Raw genomic sequence first — 20618 nt, 5'->3', positions numbered from 1 at the left:
GTTTAGGTAGTTGATGAACAGCTATGTTGATTAATCTCTTCTAAATAAAAGATATTTTACTTGATATTTTTATAGCAATATTCTTTTTTTACTTTTTAAAAAACTTAATTATATATATAATTTAGTATAGTTGATTTAAAAAATTGTGTTAGTTTCAAGTATACAGCAAAGAGATTCAGTTTTATATATGTGTGTGTATATATATATACCCACACACATATATTTACATATATATATTCTTTTTCAGATTCTTTTCCATTGTATGTTACTACAAGATATTGAATATAGTTCCTTGTGCTATACAGTAGGTCCTTGTTGTTTATCTGTTTTATATATAGTAGTGTGTATATGTTAATCCCAAACTCTCAATTTATCTCCCCCTCCCCCTCCTCCACACCTTCCCTTTGGGAACCATAAGTTTGTTTTCTATGTCTATGAGTCTATTTCTGTTTCATAAATAAGTTCATTTATATAATGCTTTAGATTCCACGTATACGTGGTATCATATATTTGTCTTTTTCTGTCTGACTTACTTCACTTAAGAATCTCTAGGTCCATCCATGTTGCTGCAAATGGCATTATTTCATTCCTTTTTATGGGTGAGTAAAATTCCCTTGTATATATGTACCACATCTTCTTTATCCATTCATCTGTCAATGGACATTTAGGTTGCTTCCATGACCGATTGTAAATAGTGCTGCAGTGAACATTGGGGTGCATGTGTCTTTTTGAATTATGGTTTTCTCTGGGTATATGCCCAGTAGTGGGATTGCTGGGTCATATGGTAATTCTATTTTTCGTTTTCTAAGGAATCTCCACGCTATCCTCCATAGTGGCTATATCAATTTACATTCCCACCAACAGTGCAAGAGGGTTCCCTTTTCTCCACACCCTCCAGCATTTATTATTTGTAGACTTGGTGATGACCATTCTGACCTGTGTGAGGTGATACCTCATTGTAGTTTTGATTTGCACTTCTCTAATAATTAGTTGTGATGAGTATCTTTTCATTTGCCTGTTGGCCACCTGCAAGCCAACGAGAGGGGCCTCAGAAGAAACCAGACCTGTCAACACTTTGAGTTTGGATTTTTAACTTCATAACTATGGAAATATAATTTTATTTTGTTTAAGCTACCAGCTTATGGTATTTTGTTATGGCAACCCTAGCAAACTAATACAGCATATGAGAGTTCCAATTTCTCTATATCTTCACTAACATTCAATGTCTTTTTTTTTATATTTGTTTATTTTATTTATTTATCTATTTTTTATTTTTGGCTGCGTCAGGTCTTAGTTGTGGCATGCGGGGTCTTTGTTGAGGCGTGTGGGATCTTTTTGTTGGGGCGTGGGCTCTTCGTTGTGGCCCGGACTTCTCGCTAGTTGTGGCATGTGGGTTTTTTTCTCTCTCTAGTTGTGGCGCACGGGCTCCAGGGTGCGTGGGCTCTGTAGTTTGCGGCACACGAGCTCTCTCGTTGAGGCGCATGAGCTCAGTAGTTGTGGAATGTGGGCTTAGTTGCCCCACAGCATGTGAGATCTTAGTTTCCTGAACAGGGATTGAACCCATGTCCCCTGCATTGGAAGGCGGATTCTTTAACACTGGACCACCAGGGAAGTCCCCTATGTCTTACTGTTAATTATTATCATTCTAATAGGTAAGAAATGGTATCTATCTCTGTTTTAATTTGAATATCCTGGCAACTAAAATTTTAAAGTTGATCACTTCTCAGGATTATTAATCATTAAAATTCTCATCTGTGAATTGCTAGTTCATATATTTTGTACATTTTTCTATTAGATTGTCTTTTTCTTATAGATTTGAAGGAGTTCTTTATATAATCTAGGTAACAATTTAGATACTTTCCATTATCCTCTCCATTGGTGAGTTGCCTATAAACTTTATTGCATACAAATTCCTGTTCCTATTTAAGGCAGTTAGATTTATCAATCTCTCTTTTTATAGTTTGGGCTTTTAAAATCTTGTTTAAGAAATTCACCTCTTTTCCAAGGTCATGAGGAATATAAAATTTCTTCTAAAATTTAAAATTTTTGATTGTCTGATTATTTAATTTTCACATTTGCCAAGTAGGAAGCCAGCTGTCTAAGCAAGCACTTTATCTTACCCTAATAATTTAGAATGATAACCTCCATCATATATTTTGGGATGTTTCTGGTTGCTTTATTCTTTGGTTCCATTAATTGATCTGACCTTATGCCAGTATCACACTAAAGTTATGTTTAGTTATCTGATTGGGCAGATCCTCCCTCCTGTTTATTATTTTGCAAATTTTCTAGTCTGTTTGAGGATTTTGGTCTTTCATTTGAATCTTAGGATTGCCTTGTCATTCAATAAAAAAATCCTTTTGTAATTTTTGTTAGAATTATATCCAGTCAATTTGGGGAATGGTTAATTCTTCAGAAAATGTATGATTTTTCTCATACAAATCTTGTTATTTGTTTAGATTTATTCCTTAGTACTTTATCACTTTGTTATTGCTATTTTAAATGTGATTTTTAAAAAAGATACATTTTGTAATTCTTGTTGTTTAGGAACGTTAAACTAATTTTTATATATCTTAATACTGTATCTAGAAATTTCCCTGAACTCTTAATGCAATTAGTTTGTGGATTATATTGGATTTTCTACACTAAAGACCATATCATCTGTGAATAACAACAGTTGTTTCTTCCTTTCCTTTGTTTGTAAGTCTTACATTTTCTTACTGCCTTGGCTAAGACTTCCAGCACAGTGGTGAACAGAGCAGTGATGGCAGACATTTTTTCTGTTGTTCTTAACTTTAAAAGGAATACTTCTAATTATTTGATCCATGGAATGTGATTTTTACTAGGGATTTTTTGCTATATATTCCTTATCAACTAGGTATTCTTGGAATAAAGTCATTTTTTAAAACATTGCTATCTTTATTAATATATCACTTAGGATTTTAAAAATAAGTTTTTAATTGAATTGGTCTTTAATTTTCCTTTTCTTGACCTTTACGCTATTTTTCTATCAATCTTATACTAATTTCAGGAATGGAATTTTGGAACTTCATTTCTTTGTATTCCCTAGGAAAAAATTCAGATAGCTGTCTTATGAGCATTTGTGAAACTCATGTATAAAAATGCCTGATCCTAGAGTTTTTTTAAATTAAATAGGTTTTTGATTACTGATTCAATTTCTGTTTCTTCTTGAATCTATTTTGGTAATTCAATTGCCTCTGGAAGTTATTTATTTCTTCCATATTTTAAAATTAAGTGCCTGAAAATATTCATAGTATTTTGTGATGAGTTTTAAAATTCTTTACCTGTGCTTATGATTCTCTTTTGATTCCTAATATTGTTTATTTGTGCCTAGGTTCTTTTTCTTAAATTAATATCTTTAACTGTTCCAATGTTCATGGCAAAATCATTGAAAGTATTGATATTTAAGAAAGGCAACCTGTTTTAAATGAATTATTAAATATATTTCTGATGACAAAAGTTTAATTTCTCTGAGAGAGCTGTATAATCACTACACTTAGGCTACAAATTCAGTGTTTTTTCATATTCTGACTGCAAAGCAGGAATTTACTGGTTTTCATATTTTTGGACAGATCTGCTGAATTCCCTGAAGAGTGGGGCTTATGTTTGTGTATTAGACGGGCAACTTCATATTTGAATGAAGATTTTCTTCAAATGTCTTATTCAGGAGAATTTGATAATTTTTAAAATGTACATCATGTCAGAAAAACTGAACATGTAGGCATTTTTTTTTAATAGGGAATGAGGATTATCTACAAGAAACCCTGTTTCATATTCCATGACATTAAATAGAAGCAATGAACCAGGCCAGCCACACAGTATACTTTTCTTCCATTTCCCTGATGACTAATGATGTTTAACATCTTTTAATGTGCTTATTTGCTATTCTAATTTTTTTTTGTATGCAGAGTATCTATTCAAATCTCTCTGTCCATTTTTTTTGTTTTTTGCGGTACGCGGGCCTCTCACTGTTGTGGCCTCTCCCGTTGCGGAGCACAGGCTCCGGACGCGCAGGCTCAGCGGCCATGGCTTACGGGCCCAGCCGCTCCGCGGCATGTGGGATCTTCCCGGACCGGGACACGAACCCATGTCCCCTGCATTGGCAGGCGGACTCTCAACCACTGCTCCACCAGGGAAGCCCTCTTTGTCCATTTTTGTTTTTATTTTTGTTTTGCTTGGATTGTGTTCTGATGATTGGATCCTTTATATAGTTTAGACACAAATCCTTTAACAGATATAGGATTTGCAGCTATTTTCTTCTAGTCTGTGTCATGTCTTTCCATTGTCTTAAGAGTGTCTTTCTAAATAAAGAGCTTTCAATTTCAGTGAAGTCTAATTTATCAATTTTTTCTTTTATGGATCATGTGTTTGGTGTCATATGTAAGAAAACTTTGCCTAACTGATGATCATAAAGGTATATATCTTTTTTTCTTCCAGAAGTTTTATTGTTGTAAAAGGTATCCTTTCTCCACTGAATTACCTTTGTGACTTTGTAAAAATCAGTTTTACATATATGTATGGTCCTATTCCTGGACTCTATTTTGTTTCATTGATCTCTGTTTATCTTTATGCCAGTAGCTCACCATCTTGATTATTGTAACTTTACTGTAGGTCTTGATATCAGATGATGTTAGTCTTTCAGTTTTCTTAGTCTTTTTCAGATTTGTTTTGACTGCTTTAGGTGTTTGCATTTCCATATGAAGTTTTGAATTGGCCTGTCAATTTCTAAGCAAAGTTTATAATTTTCAGTTTGTAGGTTTTATACCTCATTTACTGAGTCATATTTCATTTTTTCATGGTTCTTACACTATGGTTAAGTAATAATGTGTTTTGACATGTCAATTTCCCATTGTTTTTTCCTAGAATGTAGAAATACATTGAATTTTATATGTTGATTTTGTATTCTGCAGATTTTTAAAACTCCATCAGATTTTCTACTTGGGACTTATAAACTTCATGAATTTAGATGTTCAGATCACTCACCAGAGTTGGGAATTATTTTTAAAGTAAGACTTCTTCCCCTTTCTCCTTTTCTTTTCCTTCTAGGACTCCAATAATCATAGATTGTTTTGCTTGTGGAATTTCATAAATTCCCTTAATCTTTCTTCACTCTTTTTCTTTCTGCTCCTCTGACTGGATAATTTCAAATGAGCTGTATTCAGGTTCACTAATTCTTTCTTCTCCTTGGTCAGGTCTGCTATTGAAGCTTTTTGTTGAATTCTTTAGTCATTGTATTTTTCAGGTCTAGGATTCCTGTTGTTTCTGTTTTGTTATGGTTTCTATTTGTTGAATTTACAATTTTGTTACATGCATTGTTTTCCTAATTTTTATTAGCTGTGTATCTATGTTTTCTCATAGTTCTCTGAATTTCTTTAAGAGGGCCATTCTAAATTCTTCGTTAAACACTTGATAGATCTCCATTTCCTTAGGTATAGTTATTGTAGCTTTATTAGTTTCCTTTGATCGTGTTATGTTTACCTGATTCCTCATGATCTTTCTATCCTTGTGTGGATATCTGCTCCTTTGAGAAAGTGATCTCTTTTACAGCCTTTACAGATTTGCTTCAGCAGGGAAAGGCCTTTACCGGACAGCTCAGCTTGGGGTTCTGGATGGGCAGCTGGTAGCAGCCTTGGACAAGCCATGCTTACTCTCAGGGTCTCTAGTTAGATGGGGCTACTGCACGTGCTCTGAGGTTGGGGAGCCGGAGGGCTGTCATTTTTCTGAATTTGGGTAGGCCTCATGGCTGGGCTTCACATTCAAACAGAACTGCTGGCTAGAATCTGTGTTCAGGCAGGGATATTTGCTGGGCTCTGCAGTCACCTGCTCAGGCAGGGTTTCAGGCCATGTTCTCTGGCCTGGTGTTCAGGGAGTGCTGCTGGTTGCATTCTGGGAATGGGCAGGGCCGCACGCTGGGCTCCACATTCATCCATGGTTGGGTGGAGCCTCAAGCTGTGCCCCCCTGGTTTGATGGTGCCATTGGCTGGACTCTACATTCAGTCAAAGCCATACACAGGACTTTGTGATCAGATGGGAACTCAGGCCGTACTCCTTGATCAGATTGGGACCACAGGCTCTGCCCCAAAATTGGGTGAGTCTGCAGGCTATGCTTAGCAACTGGGTGGGCTGTAGGCTATGATGTGCTGCTGTACAGCACTGTAGGCTGGGCTCCACACAGTCAGGCCAGGCTTCAAAGCTGCTGAGGGTCACTCTTTGGGCTTCCTCAGTCAGACAGAACCAGTGGTCATGTTCTGCAGTTGGGCAAGGCTGCTGGCTTGGCTCTCTGCCTGAACGGGCTTGTAGAATGGACTCTAGAGCTGACCAGGGTCTCTGGCTGAGCAACCTGGTGAGGCTGGAGACTATGTTCAACAGTATGCTTCTGGCTCGGCTCCTTGTTTGAGCAGGCCTGTAGAATGGGCTCTGTGTCTGCCTTAAATCCCTGGCCAGACTTCCTGGTCAGGTTGGCTGTAGGCTAGTCTTGGCAGTTGGGTGTGGCTACCGACTTGCTTTCCTCCTAAGAAGGCCGTAGGATGTACTGCATGGCAGCCCGCAACTGCCTGGCATCTTTGGCCAGTCTTCACTGTTGGGTGAGGTTGGAGGCTATGCTCAGCAGTTGGGTGTGGCCAGTGACTTGCTTCCTTGCTTGGGTGGGCCGTAGGATGTGCTGGGTGACTGCCTAGCATCTCAGGACAGGCTTCCTGCTTAAGTGGGGTTGGAGGCTATGCCTAGCAGTTGGGTGGGGCTGCTGACTTGCTTCCCTGTATAGGGAGGGTACTAGAATTTGGTCCTCCACCGAGATAGCACTCTGGTTGGGGACCCAATAAGGCAGAAATGCCAGCCAGATTCCCTGACCAGCTGGGGTCACAGGCTCAGCTCTGCAAATGGTCAGAGTCGCTGGATGGGATCTCCGCTCAGGCCCAACCATTAGCAGGAATGCAGTCTGCCAGGATTTGCACAGTCATTGCTGTGAGCCCCTTTCCCCTTCTCTAACTGATTGCCGTGATAATCCCTGTGAGTGCTTAAGTGGGCCTCCTGTTGCCGAAAGGTCAGCTTCTCTGTACACCGGTGCCGAATTGAATCTCGTAGACAGAGTTTTGGGTGAAGTAGAAAAGGATAGCTTTATTACTTTGCCAGGCACAGGGGGACACAGCAGGTGACTGCTTTGAAAAACTATGTGGCCCAACTTGAAGAGGATACTGAGAAGTTATATAGTAATGGTTTAAAGAGGGCATGATCAGCACGTGGACATTCTTCTGGTGGGTTGGTGGTGGGGTGAGTAGGAGTCAGCATCATCAACCTTCAGGTTCCAGCTGGTCTAGGGTCTGCATGCTTGTGGACAACATACCATAGTTAATCTTAACTTCTCCCACCTGGAGGGGGTTTCAGTATCTGCAAAACAACTCAAAGACATTGTTTTGTGTATCCCTTGATAGGGAACCAGGACCTTGCCCCCAAGGTTGCACTGTTGTTTCTCTTGACTGTTTGTTTCTCCCTGGTCTTGCATCCCCTCCCATCCCTAGTTAACAACTGCCTGAATCTGCCTGTTGGAACTCAAGGAATGTCATGGAGGCTGATGAAGGCTATTGATTGTCATCAAAGAAATGGGGGGCACAGAAAAGCTTTGTGTCCAGGAGCTCCACAGGACCCTGCTCGGTATCACTCCCAGGAAGTATCTGGAATGCTGGGGAAGCTTCATGTCCTCTTGCACTCCCCTTTTCCCACAGGAGAAACTTTAGGCCCAGGGGATCCCCTCAATGCAGCACTGAACTGACCTTGGTGGGGGGGCTGTGGTCAAAGTGAAAACACTCCTCTTACCCTTCTCATGCTGTTTTCCTCAGATTTTGTGGTCGAAAGGGATGCTTCAGACTCACCTCTTTGTTCTGGGATCTTCAGAAAGGAATCTTGTCTATGGATAGTTGCTAGTTTCCCTTTCCCTGAGAGGGACTGAACTCAGGAACCACATATTTTGCCATCCATCTTTCTCCTGGTTCCAGTTTTATTAAACCATTGTTTCATACAATTTATCTGGGTTTTCAGTTGTTTCAGGCTTAATGGTAAATCTGATCTCTGTTATTTCGTCTTGGCCAGAAGACATTCTATATATCTTTTTGCACAATGAATATAATAAAACATTCAATTACCTAAATATTCAGATAAAGAGACTGTTCTTGCAGATTGACTTTTTTCTTTATGGGGTTTGGAAAGAATAGGCCTTTCCAATAGTGCTTATTCTGTACATTTTTTACATTGACTTCTCTATTACTTTCCTTTACCTATAGTTTATCCACAGTTGGATTAGATTATTGCATCACTAATAATCTAATGAATTATTAGAAATCACTAATTCATTTCTATTTTATTAGAATTAGATTGGCATTAGTACTTAATGGAACTCTGCTGAAAAGACCTTATGCTATTTCTTCATGCCTATTTTCCCCTAACGTTATTCCATCAACGTATGAAGAAATGAGATAAAAAGGAGGACCTAGACATATCTTTCTGTTGTGAAATTTTGTATCACTAAAGTATATTTTGAAAAGGAAATGCTTATCCTATGGTATATTCCTGCTAAAATATTGATTAAATTACAAGGGGTGGTACTTTTATTTTGTTTGAAATTATTTCCTAAAACCCAGCCATCTAATTCAGAAAGTAAAAGCCAAGTTCTAAAAACTGTATACCAGGAAATGCCTCATTTATGAATGTATACATATTTGTGCTCATAAACTGGGTAATTGTGCACCTACCAACTCTCTTCATTTTATCATTATTCTGTTGTTTGTATACAAATGAAGGCTTTTTAAATTCAAATTCTGTAGCCTAGAAAACTCATGCTTAGAGGATGGCTATCTTTCCTGCTAACGTTCAGTGTTAGTGCATACAAGTTCATGTGAAATTATAGAATACCTTATTTACTCTGATATAACTGTAACAGGAGCTTCTTTACTAAACATGCATTCTGAAGTGGTCAAGTAATTAACAGTTAATTTGTCTTCATCTGTTATATAAAAATGCTAGAAAAGGTATTAAAAATTTCATGTCTTTTTTTTAATTTTATTTTTTTATACAGCAGGTTCTTATTAGTTGTCTATTTTATACATATTAGTGTATATTTGTCAATCCCAATCTCCCAGTTCATCCCCCCACCCCCACCCCCACTTTCCCCCCTTGGGGTCCATATGTTTGTTCTCTACATCTGTGTCTCTATTTCTGCCTTGCAAACTGGTTCACCTGTACCATTTCTCTAGATTCCACATATATGCGCTAATATATGATATTTGTTTTTCTCTTTCTGACTTACTCTGTATGACAGTCTCTAGGTCCATCCATGTCTCTACAAATGGCCGAATTTCATTCCTTTTTATAGCTGAGTAATATTCCATAGTATATATGTACCACATCTTTATCCATTCATCTGTCGATGGGCATTTAGGTTGCTTCCGTGACCTGGCTATTGTAAGTAGTGCTGCATTGAACATTGGGGTGCATGTGTCTTTTTGAATTTATGGTTTACTCTGGGTATATGCCCAGTAGTGGGACTGCTGGGTCATATGGTAATTCTATTTTTAATTTTTTATGGAAAGTCCATACTGTTCTCCGTAGTAGCTGTGTCAACTTACATGCCAACGAACAGTGTGAGAAGTTTCCCTCTTCTCCAACCCGCTCCAGTATTTGTTGTTTGTAGATTTTCTGATGATGCTCATTTTAACCAGTGTGAGGTGATACCTCACTGTAGTTTTGATTTGCATTTCTCTAATAATTGGTGATGTTGAGCAGCTTCTCATGTGCCTCTTGGCCATCTGTGTGTCTTCTTTGGAGAAATGTCTGTTTAGGTCTCCTGCCCATATTTTGATTGGGTTGTTTCTTTTTTTGATATTGAGCTGTATGAGCTGCTTGTATATTTTGGAGATTAATCCTTTGTCCATTGATTCATTTGCATATATTATCTCCCATTCTGAGGGTTGTCTTTTTGTCTTGTTTATAATTTCCTTTGCTGTACAAAAGCTTTTAAGTTTCATTAGGTCCCATTTGTTTATTTTTGTTTTTATTTCCATTACTCTAGGAGGTGGGTCAAAAAAGATCTTGCTGTGATGTATGTCAAAGAGTGTTCTTCCTATGTTTTGCTCTAAGACTTTTATAGTGTCTGGTCTTAATATTTAGGTCTTTAATCCATTTTGAGTTTATTTTTGTGTATGGTGTTAGGGAGTGTTCTAATTTGATTCTTTTACAGGTAGCTGTCCAGTTTCCCCAGCATCACTTATTGAAGAAACTGTCTTTTCTCCATTGTATATCCTTGCCTCCTTTGTCATAGATTAGTTGACCATAGGTGCGTGGGTTTATCTCTGGGCTTCCTATCCTGTTCCATTGATCTATGTTTCTGTTTTTGTGCCAGTACCATACTGTCTTGATTACTGTAGCTTTGTAGTATAGTCTGAAGTCAGGGAGTCTGATTCCTCCAGCTCCGTGTGTTTCCCTCAAGATTGCTTTGGGTATTTGGGGTCTTTTGTGTCTCCATACAAATATTAAGATTTTTTTGTGTCTAGTTCTGTAAAAAATGCCATTGGTGATTTGATACGGATGGCATTGAATCTGTAGATTGCTTTGCGTAGTATAGTCATTTTCACAATATTGATTCTTCCAATCCAAGAATATGGTATATCTCTCCATCTGTTTGTGTCATCTTTGATTTCTTTCATCAGTGTCTTATAGTTTTCTGAGTACAGGTCTTTTACCTCCTTAGGTAGGTTTACTCCTAGTTATTTTATTCTTTTTGTTGCAGTGGTGAATGGGATTGTTTCCTTAATTTCTCTTTCTGATCTTTTGTTCTTAGTATATAGGAATGCAAGAGATTTCTATGCATTAATTTTGTATCCTTAACTTTACCAGTTCATTGGTGAGCTCTAGTCATTTTCTCATGGCATCTTTAGGATTATCTATGTATAAGTATCATGTCATCTGCAAACAGTGACAGTTTTACTTCTTTTCCAATTTGTATTCCATTTATTTCTTTTTCTTCTCTGACTGCTGTGGTTAAGACTTCCAAAACTATGTTGGATAATAGTGGCGAGAGTGGACATCCTTGTCTTGTTCTTGATCTTAGAGGAAATGCTTTCAGTTTTTCACCATTGAGAATGGTGTTTGCTGTGGGTTTGTCGTATATGGCCTTTATGATGTTGAGGTAGGTTCCCTCTGTGCCCACTTTCTGGAGGGTTTTTATCATAAATGTGTGTGGAATTTTATCAAAAGCTTTTTCTGCATCTATTGAGATGAACATATTGTTTTCATTCTTCAATTTGTTAACGTGGTGTATCACATTGATTGATTTGCATATATTTAGGAATCCTTGCATCCCTAGGATAAATCTCACATGATCATGGTTTATGACCCTTTTAATGTGTTGTTGGATTCTGTTTGCTAGTATTTTGTTGAGGATTTTTGCATCTATATTCATCAGTGATATTGTTCTGTAATTTTCTTTTTTATAGTATCCCTGTCTGGTTTTGGTATCAGGGTGATGGTGGCCTCATAGAATGAGTTTGGGAGTGTTCCTTCCTCTGCAATATTTTGGAAGAGTTTGAGAAGGATGGGTGTTAGCTGTTCTCTAAATGTTTGATAGTACTCACCTGTAAAGCAGTCTGGTCCTGGACTTTTGTTTGTTGGAAGATTTTTAATCACAGTTTCAATTTCATTACTTGTGATTGGTCTGTTCATATTTTCTATTTCTTCCTGGTTCAGTTTTGGAAGGTTATACCTTTCTAAGAATTTGTCCATTTCTTAAGGTTTTCCATTTTCATGACTACCATTTTGAAGGTGTCTTTGGCATAGAGTTGCTTGTAGTAGTCTCTTATGATCTTTTGTTTTTCTGCGGTGTCTGTTTTAATGTCTCCATTTTCATTTCTGATTTTATTGATTTCAGTCCTCTCCCTCTTTTTCTTGATGAGTCTGGCTAAAGGTTTATCAATTTTGTTCATCTTCTTAAACAACCAGCTTTTAAGTTTTATTGATCTTTGCTATTGTTTTCTTCATTTATATTTCATTTATTTCTCCTCTGATCTTTATGATTTCTTTCCTTCTGCTAACTTCAGTTTTGTTTGTTCTTCTTTCTCTAGTTCCTTTAGGTGTAAGATTAGATTGTTTATTAGAGATTTTTCTTGTTTCTTGAGGTAGGATTGTATTGCTCTAAACTTCCCTCTTAGAACTGCTTTTGCTGCATCCCACATGTTTTGGATTGTCATGTTTTTGTTGTCATTTGTCTCTAGGAATTTTTGATTTTCTCTTTGATTCCTTTCATGATCTCTTGGTTATTTAGTAACGTATTCTTTAGCCTCCATGTGTTTGTGTTTTTTACGTTTTTTTCCCCTGTAATTGATTTCTAATCTCATAGCGTTGTGGTCAGAAAAGATGCTTGATATGATTTCAGTTTTCTTAACTGTACTGAGGCTTGAATTGTGACCCAAGATGTGATCTATCCTGAAGAATGTTCCATGTGCATTTGAGAAGAAAGTGTAATCTGTTGTTTTTGGATGAAATGTCCTATAAATATCAATTAAGTCCATTTTTCGGATAGAATGTCCTTTAACTATCAATGAAATGTATTTGGTCTGTTGTGTCATTTAAAGCTTGTCTTTCCTTATTAATTTTCTGTCTGGTTCATCTTCCAATGGTGTAAGTGAGGCATTAAAGTCCCCCACTATTACAGTGTTACTGTCTATTTTCTCTTTTATAGCTGTTAGCATTTGCCTTATGTATTGAGGTGCTCCTATGTTGGGTACATATATATTTATCATTGTTATATCTTCTTCTTGGATGGATCCCTTGATCATTATGTAGTGTCTTTCCTTGTTTCTTGTAACATTCATTATTTTAAAGTCTATTTTATCTGATATGAGTATTGCCACTCTAGCTTTCTTTTGATTTCCATTTGTGTGGAATACCTTTTTCCATCCCCTCACTTTCAGTCTGTATGTGTCCCTAGGTCTGAAGTGGATCTCTTGTAGACAGCATATATATGGGTCTCGTTTTTGTATCCATTCAGTAAACCTGTGTCTTTTGGTTGGAGCATTGACTCCATTCACATTTAAGGTAATTATCGATATATATGTTCCTATTACCATTTTTTAATTGTTTTGGATTTCTTTTTGTAGGTCCTTTTCTTCTCTTGTGTTTCCCACTTAGAGAAGTTCCTTTAGCATTTGCTGCTGAGCTGGTTTGGTGGTGCTGAATTCTCTTAGCTTTTGCTTGTTTATAAATCTTTTGATTTCTCCGTCGAATCTGAATGAGATCCTTGCCAGGTAGATTAATCTTGGTTGTAGGTTCTTCCCTTTCATCACTTTTAATATATTGTGCCACTCCCTCTTCAAATATTTTCTCGGGTCCTTTTCCTCTCTCTTCTCCTTTTGCAACCCCTATAATATGAATGTTTGTTTGTTTAATGTTGTCCTGGAGCTCTCTTAGGCTGTCTTCATTTCTTTTCATTCGTTTTTCTTTATTCTGTTCCATGGCAGTGAATTGTACCATTCTGTCTTCCAGGTCACTCATCCGTTCTTCTGCTTCATTTATTCTGCTATTGGTTCCCTCTAGTGTATTTTTCATTTCCGTTATTATATTGTTCATCTCTGTGTGTTGGTTATTTAATTCTTCTAGGTGTTTGTTCTTTAATTCTTCTAGGTCTTTGTTAAACATTTCTTGCATCTTCTCGATCTTTGCCTCCATTCTTTTTCCGAGGTCCTGGATCATCCTCCCTATCACTATTCTGAATTCTTTTTCTGGAAGGTTGCCTATCTCCACTTCATTTAATTGTTTTTCTGGGGTTTTATCTTGTTCCTTCATTGGGTACATATCCCTCTGCCTTTTTATTTTGTCTATCTTTCTGGGAATGTGGTTTTCATTCCACAGTCTGCAGGATTTAGTTCTTCTTGCTTCTGCTGTCTGCCCTGTTTGTATTAGTTTTCTCCTCAGGTTGATAGCTAAGTTTAAGTTCTGCCAAGTATAATTTAGAAATTGTTTCCCAAAAGTGATTGTGATGGTAAGAATAGATATCCCAGGCATTTTGATATTACAGCTCATCTGTAGAATGACTGACCCCAGATACAATATTCCTGTTAAGCTTTATTGACGGACACTGTGCTTTGTACTTTTAGTGGCAGTTTCTCATTTAAATAGATTTTGGAAGAAAAATCAGCCATTATTTAATCGTCTTAATATTTTTTCAAAAGTATATATGTAGGGCTTCCCTGGTGGCGCAGTGGTTGAGAGTCTGCCTGCCGATGCAGGGGACATGGGTTCGTGCCCCGGTTCGGGAAGATCCTGCATGCCATGGAGCGGCTGGGCCCGTGAGCCATGGCCGCTGAGCCTGCGCATCTGGAGCTAGTTCTCCACAACGGGAGAGGCCACAACAGTGAGAGGCCCGCGTACCGCAAAAAAAAAAGAAGAAAGTATATATGTATATGTATGCATGTATGTAAATATATGTATTAGTTTCCTATTGCTGCTGTAACACATACAATAAACTCTGTGGCTTAAAACAATAAATGGAAATTTATTCTTTTACAGTTTGGGAGGGTAGACGTCTGAAATGAGTTTCACTGGGCCAAAACCAAGGTGTCAGTGGGGCCACATTCACTAGAGAAGCTCTAGGGGAGAATCTGTTTCTTTGCCTTTTCCAGCTTCTAAAGATGCCTTCCTTGCATTTTTTGGTCATGACCCCTTCCTCCACCTTCAAAACTAATTAACCCCATCACCTCCTCCTCTTTTATAATAAAATTTCCTTCTACTCCCCTCTTATAAGAACAACTGTGGTTACAATTATGGCCCATCTGGGTAATCCAGGGCTGTCTCCCTATCTCAGTGTCCTTAACTTAGTCACACATATAAGGATTCTTTTGTCACCTAAGGTAGCATTACAGGTTACAGGATTAGGATGTGGATCTCTTTTATGGCCATAATGGAGTACAGAATACTGCCAAAAGTCACATAAAAACAAAATATGTTAGAAACAAGGACAGTTTGGAAAGAAGCTGTACAGGTTGATAATATAAGCAAGGGATCCTGGTGTTCCTCTGCTATATTCCAACATTTTGTCTTGTTGACTGATCTTTTCCATTCCTGACGTAAACAGAACATTAATCTTCAGGTGTTTTTTCTGGTGTACTTCATCTTCTATCCTTGTCTTTCCCTTCTTTATAAAACCCATGCTTAGTAATCTGAGGTCATGAGTTCATGAATCAGAACACAGATTTATATCTGATATTATAGTTAATTTAGAAATAATTTGTATTTGCTATTTGAACACAGACACAGGTTCAGTTATTTGCTTTCTTACTCCTTTTAAGCCTTTTTGTCGCCCTCTCCTTCAACTTTGTTATTCTCAGCACTAATGAAGAATTGATCGCTTTGCCACTGATGGTGTTATTCTAAGTTGTATGATGAAAGTTTTTAGGAGACAGTTCTAAAGGTTCCTTAATTCCTAGAAGATCATACATCTATGAGCCGGATTTTTTTGTGTGTGTTTGTTCAGTTTCATTCCAGTGTTTACATCTTACCCTATAGCTTTGGAGAGAAGAATTTCATTTGGTACTTCTAGTATATGATATGGTCCAGTGACTTCTAGAGTTACCAATAAATAATGTTTTAGCAAAGTAAACATGTATTTTGTTGCATAATTTATAAGCTAAATGTTTACATTTTCTTCCTTGAACTACAGAATACCAGAAGGCCCCATTGATCAGGGGCCAGCTTCAGGAAGGGTTCGTGCTTTAGAAGAGCAGCTTGTGAAGGCCAAAGAACAGATTGAAAATTATAAGAAGCAAACTAGAAATGGTAGGTAACGATACATTGTTTTTCCTCTTCAGTATGTTGACATTAGCACAAATAATTGAAAATTTCCTTTCATCAAAATGTTGGAAATGCTGATGCTCTCTATTCTTTGACTGCAGGTCTTGGGAAGGATCATGAAGTCCTAAGGAGGAGGATTGAAAATGGAGCTAAAGAGCTCTGGTTTTTTCTACAAAGTGAGTTGAAGAAATTAAAGAATTTAGAAGGAAATGAACTCCAAAGACATGCAGATGAATTTCTGTCAGATTTGGGACATCATGAAAGGTACTACATTTACATTTCATTTGGGGTTTAGTAAAGATTATAATCTAAGAATGGGAAATGGGAACTTTTGTTAATTTCCCTGCTGAATGGTAAATGATACCTACCATGTTTAGAAGCAGTAGAGTACCTGAGGGCTCAGTGGACAATACTTGCCAAATGTAGTTCATCACCAGAAAATATTATTTTAAATGAATTTCTAGAAATCTTTATACCCTAAATAAACTCAGAAGATAGTGGTGTCAGCCAACAATGCATTAAAATGTCTTCTTTAAACTTCCTTATTATACAACCAATATTTGAAGTGACATGTACAGTTTTACATTACAGTACATTCATTGGAACTCATACTGAGGCTGCCAGTTATGTTTCTAACTGAAGCATTGAAAACTTTAAAATAGCAACTTTTTAGGGCTTCTAGTGAAAGGGTAATAAGTTTTTGATAAAAAGGAGCATTCTGTTAATTTCTCTTCCATTTAGTTGCTAGAAAGAAGAACCTGAAATCTGCCTAGTTAAATTTGTTCCTCTTGTTTGCACATTTCTGAAGATATGGAGTTTATCCTCCATAGGAAAGGACACGTTTCGGTGTTAGTGTGTTCATGCAGAACAAAATGTACCTGAGAATCATTATAGATATGTAAAACCTGTCCTTAGGCCTATTATTTATGCAAGTCTGTATTCCCAGTAGGATTCTGTTGGCAATTACTGTCTCATTAGTGAACAATAGAAGAAAACTTGTTGTATTAACACAACCTACCACTATGAAGAGGAAAAGAATTACCCACCACCAACAGATTCATATATATTAACATCATCAGCATTATTGTAGTGATTTTGAAACATTGCTCTGCTGTTTTAAGTGAAATTACAAATAAAATCTGTCAGTTTATTGGAATCATTTTAGCATTAGTGAATCTACAGCAATAAGATGGCATAAATTTCAAGGGGCATTGACTTATTAGGCCACAGATCTGGCAGTCCCTTTGAAATTTTTAGCTTAGCTTGCAATCAAGCCATACTTAGACCACTAGACCGAATACTGACTAATTCTGTCCTTAATGCTTCTCTACCCTAAGCTGATTCTAGGCACCAAAGTTATGTTATTTGGAGCAGTGTGCTTGTGTGCTTTGCTTATTGCAGTTTTATAGGAAAGTGTACATCTGAAGAGGATTTGAGTTGGGAAGCCTGTATGGTATTTAAAGGATAATTTTGGCTCTTGACTACTGATAGAATGTTTAATTTTGAAGTTTGAGTGGGCTTCCCTGGTGGCGCAGTGGTTGAGAGTCCGCCTGCCGATGCAGGGAACACGGGTTCGTGCCCCGGTCCGGGAGGATCCCACATGCCGCGGAGCGGCTGGGCCCGTGAGCTATGGCCGCTGGGCCTGCGCGTCCGGAGCCTGTGCTCCGCGGCAGGAGAGGCCACAACGGTGAGAGGCCCGCGTACCACACACTACAAAAAAAAAAAAAAAAAAGTAAAGTTTGAGTGATTTAATTACTTGAGGATTTCATTGTTTGGTCTCTTCCAAATTAAAATAATTACTTATAAATTATTTTGTGCATATATTTTGTGACTATATGTAGAAATTGGAAAACATGTACAAATGAAAATGTTGGGCCCTGAAAAGTTGATGTAAATCAATGTTAAGTTTTTTGTGAGTTCCGGTTTAAATACATTATGTTTCTTGACACTACCTTTTAGTAAATGTTAAATAATAATATTTCACTGAAAACAAAAAAGGAAAGGTACCCAAAATATCCAAGTCGATTTCTTTTGCTGTCTTAAGCAGAAATTATGATGAACTTGGGATACAACTTCGCAGGGTAGTAATTTAACTCCAGGCAGCCAGATTAGAATGCAGTGATACAAATAATGAGCAAAGGACAACCAAACATTAGAGAAATAACCTTTAAAGTAACGAATGTACAAATTGAGAGGATTTGTATGTATGTAGAATATGCCGTCTTACTGGTAATTTCCAAGATAAGTGTAAGAATTAAAATTAAAAGACTTTTGTTTGTCTCTCGTGATTTTTACAGTACACAAAAATCCCCATTTTCTTTTTACACTTGCCCAAATCACAGTATACAAGTTGTCTCTGGACTGCCTGTATTCTCTGAAGAATCAGAGGTTGAGTCTATCAGTTTTCTTGTTCAGATTTCCCTTTGAATCACTCATCATTTTTTGGTTTAGAAAGACATCAGTTACAGAGAAGTAACTTATGGGCTTTTGTTTCTTCAGAAGGGGTTTCTTTCTATCTTAGAACTTTGTTCTGATAGAAACACTGATCCTCCTTTTTTTCCTTTCTAAATCAACTTTATTGTGGCATAATTTATTTACAGTAAAATGTACATATTTTAGTCTGTAGTTCTGTGACTTTTGACACATGCTCATAGTTTTGTAACCACCACTGCAATCCAGATGCAGAACACTGCTGCCACCCCAGGAAAATTCCTTCTGCCTCTTTAGAGTCAGCACCACCCCACCCCCACACCTGTCCCTTACAGTCACCCGATCTGTCTCCTGCCCCAATAATTTTACCTTTTCCAGAATTTTATGTAAATGCAATCACGCTATGTAGTTTTTTGAGTGTGGTTTCTTTTACTTGGTATAATGCATTTGAGATTCACCCATGTTGTTTTGTGTATGGGTAGTTCATTCCTTTTTATTGCTAAGTAATATTCCATCGTATGGATCTACCACAGTTAGTTTATCCATTCACCAGTTGAAGCACATTTGGGTTTTCATTTTTTTGGCGATTATGTATATATAAAGCTACTATAGACATTAACATACACGTTTTTTGTGGAAACATGTTTTCACTTCTTTTGGATTAATACGTAGAAGTGGGTTCGATGGGTCATGTATGGCAGTTCCTTAGGAACTGGGCCGCACAGCAGGAGGTGAGCGGCGGGCGAGCAAGCAAAGCTTCATCTGCCTCTCCCCATCGCTCGCATTACTGCCTGAACTCCCCTCCTCTCCACCCTGTCTGTGGACAAATTGTCTTCCATGAAACCAGTCCATGGTGCCAAAAAGGTTGGGGACTGCTGATGTATGGAGTGAATGTTTAATTCCCTAAGACATCGCCAAACTGTTTCCCAAAGGGTAGTAGTATTTTTGTATTCTCATCAACAGTGTGTAAGAGTTCCAGTTGCTCTGTATCCTTGTTGCACTTGATATTGTCAATTTTTACATTTTCCTCCTACCATTTTAACAGGAGTGTAGTGGTATATCATAATGGTTCTCATTTGCAATTCCTTACTAATGATATTGAGCATCTTTTAATGTGCTTAATTGCCATCCATATATCATCCTTGGTAAAGTGTCTTTTCCAAATCACATGCTTAATTTGGGGGAATTTTTTTTCTTTTTATTGAGCTATAAGCATTCTTCATTTATTCTGGATACAAGTCTAACTGGTGCATTTTAGAAAGCTCATTCTGAGAGCTGTGTGAAGCAAAGTCTGTTGTCAGGAAATGAGAAAGATTTTACAGAAGTCCAAGTAAGTGATAATGAGCTTCTGGACCTGGGTAGTTGGTAGTAGGAATAGAAAGGGATAAATGCATAAAAAATGGAAGCTGCAGAACTTGGTAACTGATCTAATATAGGGAGATGGGGGACTCAAAAGTAATTGAGGACTTGTAATTTCCTGGGAGGACAGCTTTCATAAATGGACATCATTGTTTCTTTTGTAATAACTTGGCTTTTTTCCCTGACAAAGTGTAATCTCCTGAGGACTGGAACTCTAACTTCAGTTTCTTCTCTACCCTGCAGTACTAAGCACTCATTATTTAGTTAGTGTTCAGTAAGTTATGTCTTTTTAATTTGCTGGGGAGGCATGTATGTGCATTCTTTGATTATTTCACACTCTACTTTGTACCTCCTTGTAAAAATAATCCTGTTCCATTGAAAGATTTATGAATATTATGCAACTAAAGAAAATTAAATAATTGAGGTCAAAATATTCTCCTTTAATTGAGAATCACAAAAGGTATGAAGGGCAAGTTATAGGAGTAAAGTCCTTTACCTCTGAATAAAACTGGAAGCTCCAGTTAATTTTAACAGTGGGTTCTGCAAAACAGAGAGTATCTGTTAGAAGTCAAGGATATATAGGGAAGGAAATGGGCTGATAGGAAGCATGATGGGACTGGAAGAAAACCTGACATAGAAGGATTTTTGTACTCAGTGCCCTTGACTTCATGTTTGATTTGCTTTGGAGGATTTAAGTGATTCCTGTATCTAAAAGTAGTCTTGAGACTTCAGTTATATATGAATCACTAAAAATAAAACTATCATAGTGTTTCTGATTTGGAGTGTAATTCTGATTCTAAGCAATGAAGTATGGACTTTCTTTTAATTGAATGTGAATGATAAAAAATAATGTTGCTTACCAAATACATCTAATTGTTTGTTTACATTTCGTGGACTGTTTGCTCAGTAGTTTCTTAAATGCATCTAAAAATTTGTTGAAATTGAGGGAAAAAACCCACTTCACCTCATCCTAAACT

At 37.3% G+C, this 20618-nt stretch overlaps 1 protein-coding gene across 9 annotated transcripts in view; it reads left to right on the top strand.

The window, feature by feature from the left end:
• FUT8 (fucosyltransferase 8) overlaps positions 1-20618 on the top strand; it is a 318277-nt gene that overhangs the window by 195068 nt on the left and 102591 nt on the right. For all 9 annotated transcript variants that reach the window (XM_019922488.3, XM_033851048.2, XM_073800357.1 and 6 more), the window contains 2 exons: positions 15722-15837; positions 15954-16116. In XM_019922488.3, coding sequence (XP_019778047.1) covers positions 15722-15837; positions 15954-16116 — 279 coding nt within the window. The remainder of the gene's footprint in view (positions 1-15721; positions 15838-15953; positions 16117-20618) is intronic.

The sequence above is a fragment of the Tursiops truncatus genome, chromosome 2 (genome assembly GCF_011762595.2).
Source record: "Tursiops truncatus isolate mTurTru1 chromosome 2, mTurTru1.mat.Y, whole genome shotgun sequence".
Taxonomy (NCBI): domain Eukaryota; kingdom Metazoa; phylum Chordata; class Mammalia; order Artiodactyla; family Delphinidae; genus Tursiops; species Tursiops truncatus.
The sequence above is the reverse complement of the archived record's forward strand: the minus strand, read 5'-3'. Positions and strand labels throughout refer to the sequence as shown.